Here is a 17,500-nt window from a genome sequence, read left to right as displayed (position 1 = left end):
ATAGAACTATGTGGTAAAATGTAAATGCACATAAAATGTTAATTATTGTTCTTTATTTGCAGCTAGTTGAACATTATTCATACAAGCCAGATGGATTATTAAGGGTCCTGACAGTTCCATGCCAAGGATCAAACTACCTTAGTAAGTTTGTTATAGTTAGTGGAAAAACCTTGTACGTCTTCAAACATGGGGCACATATATAGAAATACATAAAGACTCGTATTGTATTTGCTGAAATGTTACACATATTCATAGATTTTTATAGTTGCCCAGTTTACAAATGTGCATAATGATTTACAAACATGAATGGAGTAGTTTTTACACACATTTAAATTGAGGTAGTTATTCAGGAAAATAATGCTCATTGTTTACAATTCTATGCCATGATGAGTACAGGAATATTGCACAAAGACGGGACTTCCTGCAGCTAAACCTAACGTATTGACATCACCAGGGGGCAGTAGACCACCCATTATATTGGCTGCTAGACATGTACAGGGAATTTTTTTGTTTCGGACGAATTTCGTTTTCCTGAATATTCGTTCCTTGCACTATGTTCGTTTAACATTTACATTCATTGTCATTAAGTTCATACATACTAACTAGTAATACCTACTAACCATAATGCACTCTGGAGAGTGTGCTAATCTGATCCTCTTCTTGCCTGAGCCCTGGTTACGCTAACAGGAGGTTTGGAAGTTTGGCTCCCAGGACCAGCCCTAAGGTTAGTGCAGGTCCTGGGTGCCGAGCGCGCTAAGCCTCCTGCCCATGGCACTTCAGCCCTGCATAGTACAGCCCAACTGCATGCTTGGCCCCTCCCACAATATGCCCAATCTCACCCTGTTAATGAGCACCTGCTCATAAATCACCGGTTGGCCTCCTGAAAGTGCCCCCTAAATAGGGTGACCATATTGCTGCTTTAAAAAAGGACACATATGAAAAATACATATGTCAGGGCTGTTTTCAGGGCTGTTTAAAGAAATGGTTTGTATAAGAACCCTGACATATGTATTTTCATATGTGTCCCTTTTTTAAGCGGCAATATGGTCACCCAACCCCTAATACTCCACTACACTCAGGCAAGATAATCTAAAACAATCTGTCAGTGCAACAATGTCCATGAAGGGATTCAAAGGCACATTTTACAATGTGAGTTTTGTATGTCACTAAGGGGAGTTACCTACATTTCTGTATGCAATATGGAAATAAATCCATGCATTATAGAGCACAATGAAATAATCATTTGAAAAGTGCATTAAATGTACCCTGCAAAAAAATATGCATAAAAACCTCATAAAACTGTACACAAAATAGTTTAAGTAATAAAGTTATTGGGCCAGATTACAAGTAGCACTGAAACAAAATTTTTCCCTTTCATGCTAACTGCACTGAAATTTTAATTTTAACGTAGTCGGGTTAGCTCATGTGTTACAAGTTGAAATTAAAAAGTTATAATGTGTCCCAGTATTAATTACAGGCAAACCTTTGTAGAATCTAAATAAATTATTTATCCACTCAGTGCAATGGGCGAATTACTTCTATACTCTGTGTGTTCAAAATAGGGCATATCAAGTATATGATTGTGAAAGTGATTTTTCCCCTGCAGAGTATAGCAAGCAATAGCATCTTTATCCATAGGTTCACTAGGCATATGCCTTCAATGCACCTAGTGCCCTCTGAATACATTTTTAACTTGTCTGCCACCCAGTCACATCTTTACTGTGCCATACAGAGAGGCAGATTAAAAAATATTTTTAAAGAAAAGAACCATGAATTCACCATATAACCCACAGGAATCTTTAGAGATAACATGGTTGGTGTATAATTGGGGGTGGACAGCTATTGAAATATCTTTTTTTTTATATATGTGGTAGCCTGGAAGGGAGAAATAAGAGGTTCCCTAATGATTGACAGGAAGCAGTTATCAATGATGTACCACTGCTTGGAAGAGGGTGTCAGTGTTCTATATTTTGTCTCCCTGGAGTTGTTTATCAATATTCTGTGAATGTGTACAGGCATCTGCCTTCATGAGGAAATACCGGCATAGGATTTGCTGGAAGGGGGTTATTACTCACTAACTGCTATACACTAAGCTTTGTCTGCTTGAAGAGTTAATCACTGATTGCCAAACAATAATGTTTATCAATGGAAACTTAAAAGGGGTTTTTGCAATGAAGGCCTAATGAATACATTGAATAAGTAAATTTTTCCTCTATAGGACACGATTTTGGTATAAGCCCAGCAGTTCCAGATTATCATCCACTGGTAAGTTACATATTGAGATAATCAATATTATTGGTTATGGAGCAAGTAATGAATATTGTGTATTTAGTAACTCAATAATAATTGCTCATGTCTGATGTCAGTAAAAGATACTAGAACATTTTACATACGAGAACTTTTACTGCTATATTATATGTGGGATGTCAGTAAACAGATACTAGAACATTTTACAAACAATACGAGAACTTTTACTGCTCTATTATATGTGGGGGGAGTCAACATAAAAATAAGCAACAGTAAAGATTTTAAAATATATTAATACATATAGAACATCGATGATAATACCTTAGTAAAATAAACTAAATAAAGTCCAACCAGGCAGCACTGCTAAAATCCAAATTCTTCTTTATTGGGAAAATTAAAGCAATGTACAAAGACTACGTTTTGAGCATATAACCCTTAGTCTAAATACAAATGTACATCACGCTCCAATTCAAATCAGACACCTGGTGACCAACCCCTCCTTCTTTAACCCTTTTACAACATTACACATATTTCACATAAAACACTGCCACCTAGTGGTTATAACAATATATCAAGTAAAACCATTTGTATAACATAGGGACTAATTTACAAAACAATATGTTCAAGTCCATATAGAACTATAAAAATAAGGAGAAAATTGATTTCCTTATTCAGACCCTTGTGATACAGATAGTCCAATTTATAGATCCAAAATTTCTCACTCTTTTTTAATAATAATTACCTATTACCTCCCTGTCTTGGGGGTGGGGCATGATCTATAGATTGGCATCTCATTTGGGAAATAGGATGACCAGTGGAGAGAAAATAATTTGCCACAGGAGCTGCCATGTATCTCTTTCTTATACTAGATTTATGTTGTATAATCCTGTCTCTTAACCTTTGAGTGGTCTTCCCTACATAAACAATCTCATAAAGACGCTTAATAAGATAAATCACAAATTTTGTATTACAGGTAAAATACCCTTTTATCAAAGACTTATTTCTCTTCTGAGGATATAATTTTTTTCCCTTTAATTAGACTGTTGAAACTAGAACAGCCCAAACAACGGCAAAAATCTTTATTTTGGATACCAGATAGCCTATTTTGCCAGTAGATGTACCACCCACATAAGCCCTCACAAATTTGTCTTTTAGATTACTAGATGTTGTATATGAAGATATTGGAGGGTTCAGAAATATTGTGTCATCCTGATGTTGTAATATTTCAGCTTAAGGACCCCCCAATGTCTGCATATATGAGATCTAGTAATCTAAAAGACAAGCTACTGGTAAGTAAAACACTGTTTTGTTTTTGATGCAAACTTCTTCAAATCTCTCTTTGATACTGTTGAAGAAAAAGCTGGTTCTGGGGTTTTCTGTTATCCTCTAATTGCTCACTGCCATGAATTACTTACAAATAACCTTTGGACTGGCTGCAGGCACGCTAGCACTGGAGTCAGCAATACTTCAAAGTTTTTGAGATGACTACTGGAGAACCTTTTAGTGAAAGATGTGCATTTGCGGCTAACTATTGAGGGCCAGATTATGAGTGGAGTACAAATTTGCGCTCCTGCTAGCATGCTATCTGCACTAGAAGTAATTTAACTTGACACGTCGGGTAGCGCTCATATTACAGGTTAAAAGTAATGTTTTTGTGCACACGCTAAATATATCTGGACATTTAGAGTAAACATAAAAAAGAAAATAATTTCCAAAGTCTGTTTTATGAAAAAGTCTTGGTTATCCCTGAGAGGCTGATCCACTTGTAACCACAGGTTTAGAGGTCAATCTGTACATGAAAGACAAAAGGAGAGAAGGGGCACCTCAAAGCGTAGCCATGTGTATAAAAATAATGTTATTCCTGAGAAATAAGAATCTCATTAACGATTTGTGGTGGCACCCAAGGTAAGTAGGTGCAGATAAGTTGGCTTACACTTTCAATGCTCAGCTCGCTGGAACCTCGTAGTGGCGAACCTGGAGGTCTGGTATCACTGTGTTTGAGGCTCACTGGATCCGGTCTCTTGCATCACTGACAACCTTTGCCTCTATTTGGTCCAGAATAGTGTGAAACAGCAAACAGCCAACAGTGTGTGTATTAGAGCAAATTCCGTTTTCTTTCACTACTCGTCAGCTGTGTTCTCAGGGCTCAACAGCCACCCCCTCCCACAGACCCTAATATTCCACTGGCTGTGCAGCAAACTGGGAATAGTAGTTCTCCACTAAGCCTGCAGTGGTTTTCAACCGGTGTGCTTGCAGCACAAATCAAGTGAGGTCCCTTTAAAGCCAGTCTTTACTTTTAACTGAAACATACAAAGCTGCAAAAAGCCTAGGTTCAGATTCTGTCTGAATGTTAAATTAGAAATTAAATTCTGGACCCCAATGGAATATAACTGACAGTGCTATTCATGAAGAAAAAAAGATGCAGCATACATGCACAAATTGAGACATAGGCCTTCTTCATTTAGCAACAGAACTATCTTTTTATTATTATGTAATAGGGAGGTGCAGAGTTTAATATTGAAATCATAGGCATGCACACAGTCTGTGCCAGGTGTGTCCATGCACTCCCTAATGCAGCCGACACTAGACTAAGCTTAAAGGGACACTAAACTATCATGATTCAGGTAAAGAATACAATTTTAAACGTCATTCTAATTTACTTATGTTATCTAATTTGCTTCATTCTTGAGATATCCTTTGTTGAAGAAATAGCAATGAAAATGGGTGAGCCAATCACATGAGGCATCTATGTGCGGCCACCAATCAGCAGCTACTGATTCTATCTAGATATGCTTTTCAGCAAAGGATATCATGAGAATGAGGCAAACTAGATAATAGAAGTAAATTGGAAAGTTGTTTAAAATTGAATGCTCTTTCTAAATCATGAAATATTTTTGGGGGGTTTTATGTCCCTTTAATGACACAACCATGTACATTTCCCAGTGCACCACCGTCACCTAGAGCCATTTGGAAGTTTTAATACTTGCAAGTCTCTCTCCATTTGATCTCCTAGAAGAGGGAGGGACAGTGCAGTCAGGGGTTGATGGCATCAGGGGTCCTGGGCAGGCTGTAGCGGCCATTGTGCTTTAATTTGAGCATGGCATGATAGTAGTCTCCATATTGTGCATAGTTTTAGCATATATCACCAACACAGTCCCAGTCCCAAAAGGAATGGTCCAGAAACTGAGGTGCCAAATACTGGCTAATATTGACAGTCTATCATCAGATTCATTGGATCAGCTCTTCTTTAAAAATTCTCAAAGCACTGTAAAAACAAGCAAAAAAAGAAGGCACTCCAATGGCACAGTATGTTTGATCCAAGTTAAGATTCCAATCACCTACACAGGTGCTAAATGCACAGTCTGGGTATATTAGGAGCCTCTCAGCTAGCTCACTCCAGGATCCACAGTTTTCCAGGAAACTGCAAAAATGAAGCACAAACACCCTCCAATGGCACAGTATGTCTGCTCACACTTGCCATTTAAAATACTGCCACATTTTGAGGGCTAATACTCACACCTTAAAAAGCACCGCCTAGGTGCTGTATACACCGTCTGGGTAGGTTAGGAGCCTCCCAGCTCATTCAGGTTTCACAATAGTCAAACATGTGTTATAAAATAAACAAAACTTCACCACAAAAAAATCCCCAAAACTTCAATGGGGTATTTGTTTTTATTTATAAACTTCAGTACCTTAATAAACAATTATTTAAAACTTGTGAAATAAATTGTGAGTACAAGTCTTTTTGGTGTGTGGGTTATTGGAATCTTAACTTAGATCAAACATATGTTCCTGTACTGCTGAGCGACACTGGAGAAAACCTTGAAGTTCAACTTACTTTCTTCACTACAAGTTTATCTTGAACTCCTACTATTATGCCCTTAACCTTTGTAAACAAGATTATTTCTCTACTCTTATCTCTACTCTTTCTTTAAACCCAAAACATCTGTTCTCCACTTTTAATACTCTTCTCCGCCCACCTTCACCTCCTAACACTACTTCTCTCAACATACTACCAGTCTCTCACCCCCTCAAAAGCTTGCAATCATCTAAAACCCACATAGCCATAAATTCAGCTTTCGCCCCTGTTACTGAGGATGAAGTTTCTTCCCTTATACTGTCCTCTCACCTCACTACCTGTCTCCTCGATCCCATCCTCTCAAAGCTACTCCCTTTCCTCTCTTCTACCCTTACCCTTATACACATTTTCAACCTCTCCCTCAGCACTGGTGTATTTCCCTCATTCTAAAACATGCACTGGTCACACTGGTCACACCTATCTTCAAAAAACATTCTCTCGATCCAACCTCCCCATCCAACTACCACCCTATTTCCCTACTCCCCCTTGCCTCAAAGCTTCTTGAAAGTAAGTATATGCACATCTATTCCATTACCTTACATCAAACTACCTCCTTGACCCACTGCAATGTGGATTTTGCCCCCAACACTCCACAGAGACAGCAATTGTTAAGTGGCCTCTCATTTTAGCTGTAAGTTGTTGGTAACCTTATCTCTGCTAATCCTCTATGATTTGTATGAAGGCTTTAATACTGTTGACCACCCTCTTTTGCTCCAAATCCTGCAACACAGCCTTTTTGTGGTTCTCTTTCTACCTGTCTAACCGTACCTTTACTGTAGCCTTCTCTGGTGCATCCTCTTCCCCTTTACCAATTTCTTATGGGGTACCTCAAGGCTCTATCCCTGGTCCCTTTTTTTTCTCAATCTACACATCATCATTAGGTACCTTAATAAAGTCCTATAGTTTTCAATATCATTTATATGCTGATGACACCAAAATCTATCTTTCTGCACCAGACCTCTCTCCTCTCTCTATCTCCTTTCTTGCTAACACATGTCACTAACCATCTTTCTCATACCTGTTCCTGGATGTCCTCTCACTACCTTAAGCTAAATCTCTCCAAAACTGAGCTCCTTTTTTTCACCCTTTTTCCAAAATTTCCACCCCTCATTTTTCTATAACTGTCAATAACTCCATCGTTACCCCTACCCTTCACTCCCGATGTCTTGGTGTCGCACTTGACTGAGATCTTTCTTTCACTCCTCACATTCAGTTTATGGCCAATTCCTGCCACTTTTGACTTAAAAACATCTAAAAAATTTGACATTTCCTTATACAAGACACAACTAAGATTTTAATCCAATCTCTCATCCTTTCCCATCTTGACTGATGCAACTCCATCCTCTCTGGTCTCCCTAGCTGCTGTCTAGCTCCGTTACAATCCATAATGAATGCCTATGTCAGGCTCATCTTCCTTATATGCCGCTCTTAATCAGCTGCACCTCTCTGCCAATCCCTTCACTGGCTTCCTCTTTCCTCCATAATTAAACACCAAATTCTGACTCTGACTTACAAGGCCCTCAACTGCACTGATTAACTCTTTATTTCAGACCTTGTCTCAAGATACTCTTCCTCCCGTCCCCTTCTCTCTGCTCATGACCTCCTCCTCTCCACCTCTCTCGTTACGTCCTCACATTCCAGTCTACAGGACTTCTCCAGACTGGCACCTATCTTGTGGAACTCTCTTCCTCACTCCACAAGACTCTCCCCTAGTTTTGAAAGTTTCAAGCGCTCCCTAAATACTGTTCAAGGATGCATACAACCTACACTAACCTTTCCTAACCCTAGTTCCTCTCCTTTTTTGTTACCTCCTTGAACCCCCTTAGCATGTAAGCCTATGAGCCAAGCTGTTTGCAGATCGTCTTCATAAGAGCTGTTTACAGCAGTGCCACTTGATCCCTATAAATTTTACCGTGCATACTATGCCTATGTTTATAGTGCTGCGAAATCTGTTGGCGCTTTACAAATAACTGATAATAATAATTATTTTGTGTCACTAGAGCACTTTCTTTTTTTGTTTGTTTTTATAGTTTTTAGCATGATTTCAACAGCTTCAGCAGCATGAGGCAATATCTTAGTGCCCCTGGCATTCACTGTCTCCCTGTACTGCAGCGGGCAGCCTGTGTGGGCAGAGCTGGGAGCCACTGATTCAGGTCCATATGTAGAGGGTTTCAGTTTTCTAATTAACAGTTTATATATAATTTTCAGGTAGATTACAAGTTATGGGCGCAATGGGGTGTGAAATGAATGCAACAAAAGTTGCGTTATTTCACACTCCATTGTGCTGCCATTACAAGTTTTCAAACAGCCGGCTTGTGCGTGCGATATGGTTGTGTTGAGCTCCATACCGCACAAAATACAAGCGCTGTTTTGACGTGCTCGTGCACGCTTTCCCAATAGACATCAATGGGGAAAGGGGGTTATAAAAAAAACTAACACCTCCTATCGTGGAATGAAAAGCTCCGTAACGCAGCCCCATCGATGTCTATGGGGGGAAAAAAAGTTAAGTTTTTAAACCTAAAAAGTTAAGTTTAAACCTAACACCCTAACATATACCCCCCGTCTAAACACCCCTAACCTGCTGCCCCGACATCACCAACACCTACATAATGTTATTAACCCCTAATCTGCCACTCTCGATATCGCCGCCACTGAAATAAATCTATTCACCCCTAATCTGCCTCACCTGATATCGCCGCCACTATACTAAAGTTATTAACCGCTATTTCCCTGCACCCCAACATCACCCACACTTTAATAAATCTATTAACCCCTATTCCGCCGCTCCCCGACATCGCTGCCACTAAATAAAGTTTTAACCTCTAAACCACTGGCCTCCGACATCGCTATCACTAAATAAACTAGTTATTCCCTAAACCACCAGCCCCCCACATCGCAACAACCTAAATTAAATTATATTAACCCCTAAACCTAACCGTAACCCTAACACCCCCTAACTTTAACATAATTAAAATAGAGCTAAATTAAAAGGGCCTTTTGTAGGGCATTGCCCTAAAGAAATCAGATCTTTTACTACAAAAGAAAAACAAACACCCCCTAATAGTATACAAACCCCCACCCCCCTAAATCCACAAAATAAATTAAAACCTAATCTACCCATTGCCCTGAAAAGGGTATTTGTATGGGCATTGCCCTTAAAAGGGCATTCAGCTCTTTTGCTGCCCATTAAAAATAAAAAATGGCTATTCTAAAAAGAAAAACCCACCCCAAAACAAAAAAAATCATTACACAAAATAACAAACAAATTATCCAAAATAATAACAATTATTCCTATTCTAATACCCATTTAAAAAAAAAAACACCCCAAAATAAAAGAAACCTAATCTATAATAAACTACTAATAGCCCTTAAAGGGGCCTTTTGTAGGGCATTGCCCTAAAGAAATCAGCTATTTTTCGAAACAAAAATACAAAGCCCCACTAACATTACAAACCCCCACCCCCCAAACCCACAAAATAAAAAAAAAACTATCTAAAAAAAATCTAATCTACCCATTGCCCTGAAAAGGTCATTTGTATGAGCATTGCCCTTAAAAGGGCATTTAGCTATTTTTCTTGCCTTTAAAAGGGCATTTAGCTCTTTTAAGAAATGCCCAACCCCTAATCTAAAAAAAAAAACCCTCCCAAAAAGCCTCACAGTTGCTGAAGTCCTGCTTGAAGGATCTTCATCCTGGCGGCTCCATCTTCATCCAGGTGGCTACATCAGGATGGACCCACTCTGCGCCGCTGGGATGAAGATAGAAGATGCCACCTGGATGAAGATAGAAGACACCGCCTGGATGGATGAAGACTTTTTGCCACCTGGATGTCCGGACTTCAGAAACTGTAAGTGAATTTTCGGGGGTTAGTGTTTTTTTTTTAAGTTTAGGATTTGGGCTTTTCTTAAAAGAGCTAAATGCCCTTTTCAGGGCAATGCAAAAGAGCTAAATGCCCTTTTAAGGCCAATGCCCAGGGCAATGGGTAGCTTAGGTTTTTGTTAGAGTTAGGTTTTTTTATTTTGGGGGTTGGTTGGGTGGTGGGTTTTACTGTTGGGGGGTCTTTGTATTTTTTTTACAGGTAAAAGAGCTGTTTAATTTATGGCAATGCCCTACAAAAGGCCATTTTAAGGGCTATAGGTAGTTTATTGTAGGCTAGTTTTTTTATTTTGAGTTAAAAATAATATGCAAGGAGCATATAAGAATAGGGTGCCCCTAGGTAATGTTTTTTAAACAAAATATATATATCAAAGTAAGTGTAAGATTGTGTAGATCTAAAAATCAGAGGTGATAAAACATGTGATATGATAATTCCTATTTGTCTGTTTAAGAATTGAAATTGCAATGCCGTGAATAACAAAGACTGTGCTTTCAAAATACAATGTGCACATATATAAACACAATAATATTGCAGAATAATAAATGAACTGTATATAAAAAAGGGAGTTTTTGGTAAACCTGAAAAATACAATAGTGTCCAGTGCAAAAAAAAGGTTTGTATAGTGATAACGTGGATTTCCACTGAAAGGAAAAAAGTTCAGTTGTAGGGCAGCTTTTCTTGGGACCGAGAGTTAGAGAATCTAGGAAGTGAAGACAAAAACAAGACAGCTCCTCATGGTGTAGTAATCACAAACAAGTGTGAAAAAGTGTTATGGAAGGAAGTGAATAGGTACAGCAGTCAGTACGATGGATGGACGAATCTCGTTGGTAACAAGGCAAACCGCTGAATGTCCACAGCCGGATACTGCTCTCCTGCAAACTGTATGTAGTGGACGGTAATGCTCCTAGCAGGGAGAGAGGAAACGGAAGGGCAACGCCGACTCCGCTTCAGTGGAAGGAGTAAAAGCCAGACCAATAAAATCTGATAGGCTCCTGTGTGTCGAACGGACACTTCCCAAAAGTCATATAAGCATGAAGAGGATCCGAGTATGTTATAAAACAAGTATATATTAGAGCTATACAACGCGTTTCTCGGCCGCAAGCTCTTGGTCGTTTAATCAGGCAGTTTAAAGGTCAGCCTGCTCGTTTGCACTTCTTGTAATAAGAGTGCCACCTTGTTTGTGAGTACCTGTTCACTTGCTTCCATAACACTTTTTCACACTTGTTTGTGATTACTACACCATGAGGCGCTGTCTTGTTTTTGTCTTCACTTTTTTTATTTTGGTTGGGCTTTTTTATTTTTATAGGACTATTAGATTAGGTGTAATTCTTTTTTATTTTTGATAATTTAATTTGTTATTTTTCGTAACTGGTAGTTAGTTTAATTTTTGTTTAATAGTTATATTAGTTTAATGGTAAGTTTAAACCTAGTTTTTTTAATTTGACAGGTAAGTTTTAATTTAATTTAAGATAGGGAAATTGTAATTTTAATATAAAGTTAGGGGGCGTTAGGTTTAGGGGTTACTAGTTTAAATTAGTTTATTGCGATGTGGGGGGCTTTCAGTTTAGGGGTTAATAGTTTAATTTAATATATTTTGTTGTGGGGGCTTGCGGTTTAGGGGTTAATAGGTTTATTATAGTGGTGGCAGTGGCGGGGAGCGGCGGAATAGGGGTTAATAACTTTAGTATAGTAGAGGTGATGTGGGCGGATGGAAGATTAGGGGTCAATAATATTTAAATAGTGTTTGCGATGTGGGAGGATGGCGGTTTAGGGGTTAATAACTTTATTATAGTGGTGACTGACATTGCATTACAGACTATACCGAAAAGACTTGTAATGGCTGCGTTGCTGTTTTAACACTGAAATTACCATTTTTTCAGCGTTAAACCATGAATGCAAAACTCGTAATCTAGGTGTTTGTTTGCCTGGTATTGACTACTAGATCACAACTGGAAAGTTTTTTTTTTGTTTGTAATCCCCCTTGTTTCTTGCACCCATTCCGGACTGTGGTTAACGGCCTGTGACTCTGGTGACATCACAGCTTTTTTTGGAGTGATATTTAGCACCCAGGGCTGGATGTTGCTGAGTCACTGGATGTGTACCTGGTCCGGTCTTGGAGTACAGTTCCCTTCCGTGTTTTGTATTTCTCTGGGTGATTACATACACCTGTGCACCCCTTCTTTGTTCTCAGTTTGTTTGGCTTTGTGAGCTCTCATGGTGTGGCTGTGTTAGGAACTCAGGCAGTGGAAAGGACCTTGACGTGGTGCCTGAGCTTTTCCCATTTGGCCAGATGCGGTGACTAACCTTTCCAGTTGTGATTTTATCTTAGCTGTGAGCTAGCTGGTGAGTGCTGGTCCGGTCTTGGAGTGCAGTTCCCTTCCGTGTTTTAGATATATATATATATATATATATATATATATATATATATATATACAGGGAGTGCAGAATTATTAGGCAAGTTGTATTTTTGAGGATTAATTTTATTATTGAACAACAACCATGTTCTCAATGAACCCAAAAAACTCATTAATATCAAAGCAGAATATTTTTGGAAGTAGTTTTTAGTTTGTTTTTAGTTTTAGCTATTTTAGGGGGATATCTGTATGTGCAGGTGACTATTACTGTGCATAATTATTAGGCAACTTAACAAAAAACAAATATATACCCATTTCAATTATTTATTTTTACCAGTGAAACCAATATAACATCTCAACATTCACAAATATACATTTCTGACATTCAAAAACAAAACAAAAACAAATCAGTGACCAATATAGCCACCTTTCTTTGCAAGGACACTCAAAAGCCTGCCATCCATGGATTCTGTCAGTGTTTTGATCTGTTCACCATCAACATTGCGTGCAGCAGCAACCACAGCCTCCCAGACACTGTTCAGAGAGGTGTACTGTTTTCCCTCCTTGGAAATCTCACATTTGATGATGGACCACAGGTTCTCAATGGGGTTCAGATCAGGTGAACAAGGAGGCCATGTCATTAGATTTTCTTCTTTTATACCCTTTCTTGCCAGCCACGTTGTGGAGTACTTGGACGCGTGTGATGGAGCATTGTCCTGCATGAAAATCATGTTTTTCTTGAAGGATGCAGACTTCTTCCTGTACCACTGCTTGAAGAAGGTGTCTTCCAGAAACTGGCAGTAGGACTGGGAGTTGAGCTTGACTCCATCCTCAACCCGCAAAGGCCCCACAAGCTCATCTTTGATGATACCAGCCCAAAGCAGTACTCCACCTCCACCTTGCTGGCGTCTGAGTCGGACTGGAGCTCTCTGCCCTTTACCAATCCAGCCACGGGCCCATCCATCTGGCCCATCAAGACTCACTCTCATTTCATCAGTCCATAAAACCTTAGAAAAATCAGTCTTGAGATATTTCTTGGCCCAGTTTTGACGTTTCAGCTTGTGTGTCTTGTTCAGTGGTGGTCGTCTTTCAGCCTTTCTTACCTTGGCCATGTCTCTGAGTATTGCACACCTTTTGCTTTTGGGCACTCCAGTGATGTTGCAGCTCTGAAATATGGCCAAACTGGTGGCAAGTGGCATCTTGGCAGCTGCACGCTTGACTTTTCTCAGTTCATGGGCAGTTATTTTGCGCCTTGGTTTTTCTACATGCTTCTTGCGACCCTGTTGACTATTTTGAATGAAACGCTTGATTGTTCGATGATCACGCTTCAGAAGCTTTGCAATTTTAAGAGTGCTGCATCCCTCTGCAAGATATCTCACTATTTTTGACTTTTCTGAGCCTGTCAAGTCCTTCTTTTGACCCATTTTGCCAAAGGAAAGGAAGTTGCCTAATAATTATGCACACCTGATATAGGGTGTTGATGTCATTAGACCACACCCCTTCTCATTACAGAGATGCACATCATCTAATATGCTTAATTGGTAGTAGGCTTTCGAGCCTATACAGCTTGGAGTAAGACAACATGCATAAAGAGGATGATGTGGTCAAAATACTAATTTGCCTAATAATTCTGCACTCCCTGTATATATATAATATGTTAGTGTACACTTACATACATGCACATGCATTTACAGATGCACTTGTCTACTAGTCTACACACTCATATATACTCTTACACACTAATTATAAACACATATATATATATACACACCCCTACCATGCCCATACCCCTCTCTCCCATTTTCCATGCTCCTTCTATCTCTGTTCTTCATGACCATTCTTATCCCCCCCCCCCCCCCGCAGCTCCCTCTCCTCATTGCTTACTCTAACCTTAGTGCTAATTCCGGCGCAAGTCAGTGGTGTACTTTAAGGAGGGAATGGGAAGCCTGCAAGGACCAGGCGTGGACACCTCTCAAAGGAAGAGGGCACTGTGTGACAGGTGTGGGCAAATCAGGGAAGACTTTTGACCTCTCTTCAGTGAAATGCTACAGTGCATCTCCAGCCCTGTGTGCACAGCTGTGATTAGGGTGTACCCAAGCCTATGCTTACATTGTAAAAGTATATTGGTATTAAATTTTAAGGATTAATTGCTAAGGATTGAATCACTGTTAAATAAATGATGTCCCTTTAAGTGATGTCTGACTTTCATGAGGATATTATTTTTGCTGAACTGTAAACTGGGTATTTTCTTTTATTTTGACCCTTTTCAATGATGCAATCACAATCAGCCTTTTTCATTATTTATTGACAGAATTGTTTTCATTATTCTTTTGGTAAAAAAAATAGTACTGTTCTTAAAGGGCCACTAAACCCAAAATCTTTCTTTCATGATTCTGATAGAGAATAGAAATTTAAACAACATTACAATTTTCTTCTATTATTTATTTTGCTTCCTTTTTTAGATATCCTTAGTTGAAGCAATGCACATGGTGAGCCAATCACACGAGGCTTCTATGTGCAGCAACCAATCAGCAGCTACTGAGCATATCTAGATATGCTTTTCAGCAAAGAATATGAAGAGAATAAAAAAATAGATAATATAAGTAAATTAGAAAGATGTTTAAAATTGCATTCTCTTTCTAAATCATGAAAGAAAAAATGTGGGTGTCATGTCCCTTTAATAGTACTGTTCTGTTCTAAATAGTACTGCTCTGTTTTATTGATCACAGTCCAAATTCTCCATATTTAACAACACATTTTCTGGACCATTTTTCGGTTACCAAAGTCTCCAGCTAAAAGAGCCTGATAAACAACACTTTTCAAATTATTATTTCAAATCAGTAACCTGAAATGTTTTTAAATGGAACATTGGTTTTATTGTATGTTCAAAACACAATGACATTACTCCTGCCATCTTGAATAACATTATGAAAGAACTTTAGCAAATATGCCACCACAATCAGTTTAAAAAGCAATAATACACACGGTACAAACGCTCAGTCTGGGATATAATCTGTAGCCACTAAATCACTATTTTATTTGTCATCAGTTGTGCACATTGGGGTTTCGGGTTATGAAATGAATGATTAATGACACAGTTAATGATTTTGTGTAGTTTTTTGGAAGGTAGCAATTCCGAGCTTTAGCTTTAATGGCAAAAGCATTTCAGGATTGTGATCAAGGGAAGAAAACATTGATTATATTGGCCATTAAGAAATTGCTATCTGCTGAAAACAACAATAATAAGCGCAGACTACGATCAAACCCCCAAATGTGCAAATTATGTTTGTGCTTGTCACAGAATCTACCAAAAAATTCATATACACTTTAATTAAGAATTTAGTGGAATAAAACTTTATGCACTTTGCATTTGGAATAGAATCTACCACTTGTGGCATGATGAACATGGTAGAAGAATTGCATACAATACATAGTGGTCAATTTATTAAATGCCGGGCAGACATGATTCGCTGTAGCGAATCATGTCCGTCCGGCATCGCTAAATGCCGACATCATACGCTGTCAGCATTTAACATTGCACGGACATTTCTTGTGAAATGCTTGTGCAATGCCGCCTCCTGCACATTCGCAGCCAATCAGCTGCTTGCAGGGTGGTGTCAATCATCTCGATCGTATTTGATCGGGATTTGATCTTACGACCGCTGCTTCTTAACTTCTTTTTCCGGCGATCTGGAAACTACGGGTGTAGAAAGCAGGGTCCGCTGCTTATTAAATCTATCCCATAATCTGTAGAGCAACCACTAGATACTTTTGAACATTTTATTTAAAATTGGTATTCTGACACCTCTACATATTTTAAGCTGATTATAATGTTGTTTTAGTACAAAAGATCTGCAAGAAAATTAAACATTAAAGGGACACAAAGCCAAAACATTTTCTTTGGTGATTGAGATTGAACAGGCAATTTTAAACAACTTTCTAGTTTACTTCTATTATCAAATGTTCTTCATTCTCTTGGTATCTTTTGCTGAAAGGCAGGGACGTAAAGTGCCTGGATCACAATATTGCAGCAGTTTTGCAAGAATGTTATCCTCTTTCAAAAGCACTAGAGGGCAGCAATATTTCCTGCCATGTAGTGCTCAAGACACCTACCCAGGTATCTCTTCAACAAAGAATACCAGAGGAACAAAGCAAATTTGATCATTGGAGTAAAAGACAATTTTTGTGTTTCATATCCTATTAAGACGTTATATCTTTAGTAAATGTATCCTTTCAGAAAATAACCTAATCAGAATCTTACATAATTATTTCACTCAAGCACATACATTGTTTTTAGTAAATATGAACAAATATTGTGTCTGTTTGTTTACCTAGTACATTTAATGTTCCTTTTTGACGTTGTGATTTTTAGAGCTGGTCACCAGGTGGACTTATCACAAGAATCAAATCGTACTCCTTTCCAAAGGCTGGCAGCAAAAAGGTGCCCTGTACACACTGTTTAAAAAACGTTTTTATATATATATTATTTTAGCTGCTGCTTGATGCCATCAGCTTATTTACTTTCTTAAAGTAGCATTGCAGGTTTAAAATGGTTCTAAATATGCATTTTTTAGTCATGTTTGCCACATTTAACTCTCTACCCTGAAGACCTTTTTCATCAAATGACGTCTATTCCAGTCCCAGTGGCATAAACATTCGTTTTAAAGTATGTTATATTTGAAACTGATATTATTTTGGGCCTTTGAATTTCCCTGCAGCTAATAAGTTACATTAAAGTAACTCCAACATGGAATGAATGTCCCACACCTGTATCACTGCAGCTACCAATATTTGTGTTTGAATATATATAAATATCAAAATAACAAGAGTATTGCATTGAGCAATGATACTTTTTTATTGGACTAACTATACATTTATAAGTTGACAAGCATTCGGAAGAGTTCCTTCCTTTATCAAGTCTGAAGCAATACTGACCAATTCAATGTGATTTACAGATTATATCTTAAAACACAGAATAGCTAAGAAGACAGAAAGTGCAGGGAGAGGAGGAGGTGTCGTAAAAATCATGAGGGGGGCTTAGGTGACAGAGGCAGCCAGTGTCTAGTGTAGGAGAACAGACAGGGGAAATATATAGCTTTACATAGAGCATATACTGACATAAAGTTATATCAACATTGAATCAATATCTATAAAGATGTGAAATT

General features: G+C 38.5%; 1 protein-coding gene across 2 annotated transcripts in view; it reads left to right on the top strand.

The window, feature by feature from the left end:
• Positions 1 to 17,500, top strand: part of SYK (spleen associated tyrosine kinase) — a 316,009-nt gene that overhangs the window by 190,961 nt on the left and 107,548 nt on the right. The window contains exons 5-7 of one of the 2 annotated variants that reach the window (XM_053702386.1): positions 63 to 141; positions 2,219 to 2,265; positions 16,708 to 16,776. In XM_053702386.1, the coding sequence (XP_053558361.1) occupies positions 63 to 141; positions 2,219 to 2,265; positions 16,708 to 16,776 (195 nt within the window). The remainder of the gene's footprint in view (positions 1 to 62; positions 142 to 2,218; positions 2,266 to 16,707; positions 16,777 to 17,500) is intronic. The other variant, XM_053702388.1, reaches the window with a different exon arrangement.

The sequence above is a fragment of the Bombina bombina genome, chromosome 2 (genome assembly GCF_027579735.1).
Source record: "Bombina bombina isolate aBomBom1 chromosome 2, aBomBom1.pri, whole genome shotgun sequence".
NCBI lineage: Eukaryota > Metazoa > Chordata > Amphibia > Anura > Bombinatoridae > Bombina > Bombina bombina.
Note: the sequence above shows the minus strand (reverse complement) of the source record. Positions and strands in the feature narration are given on the sequence as shown.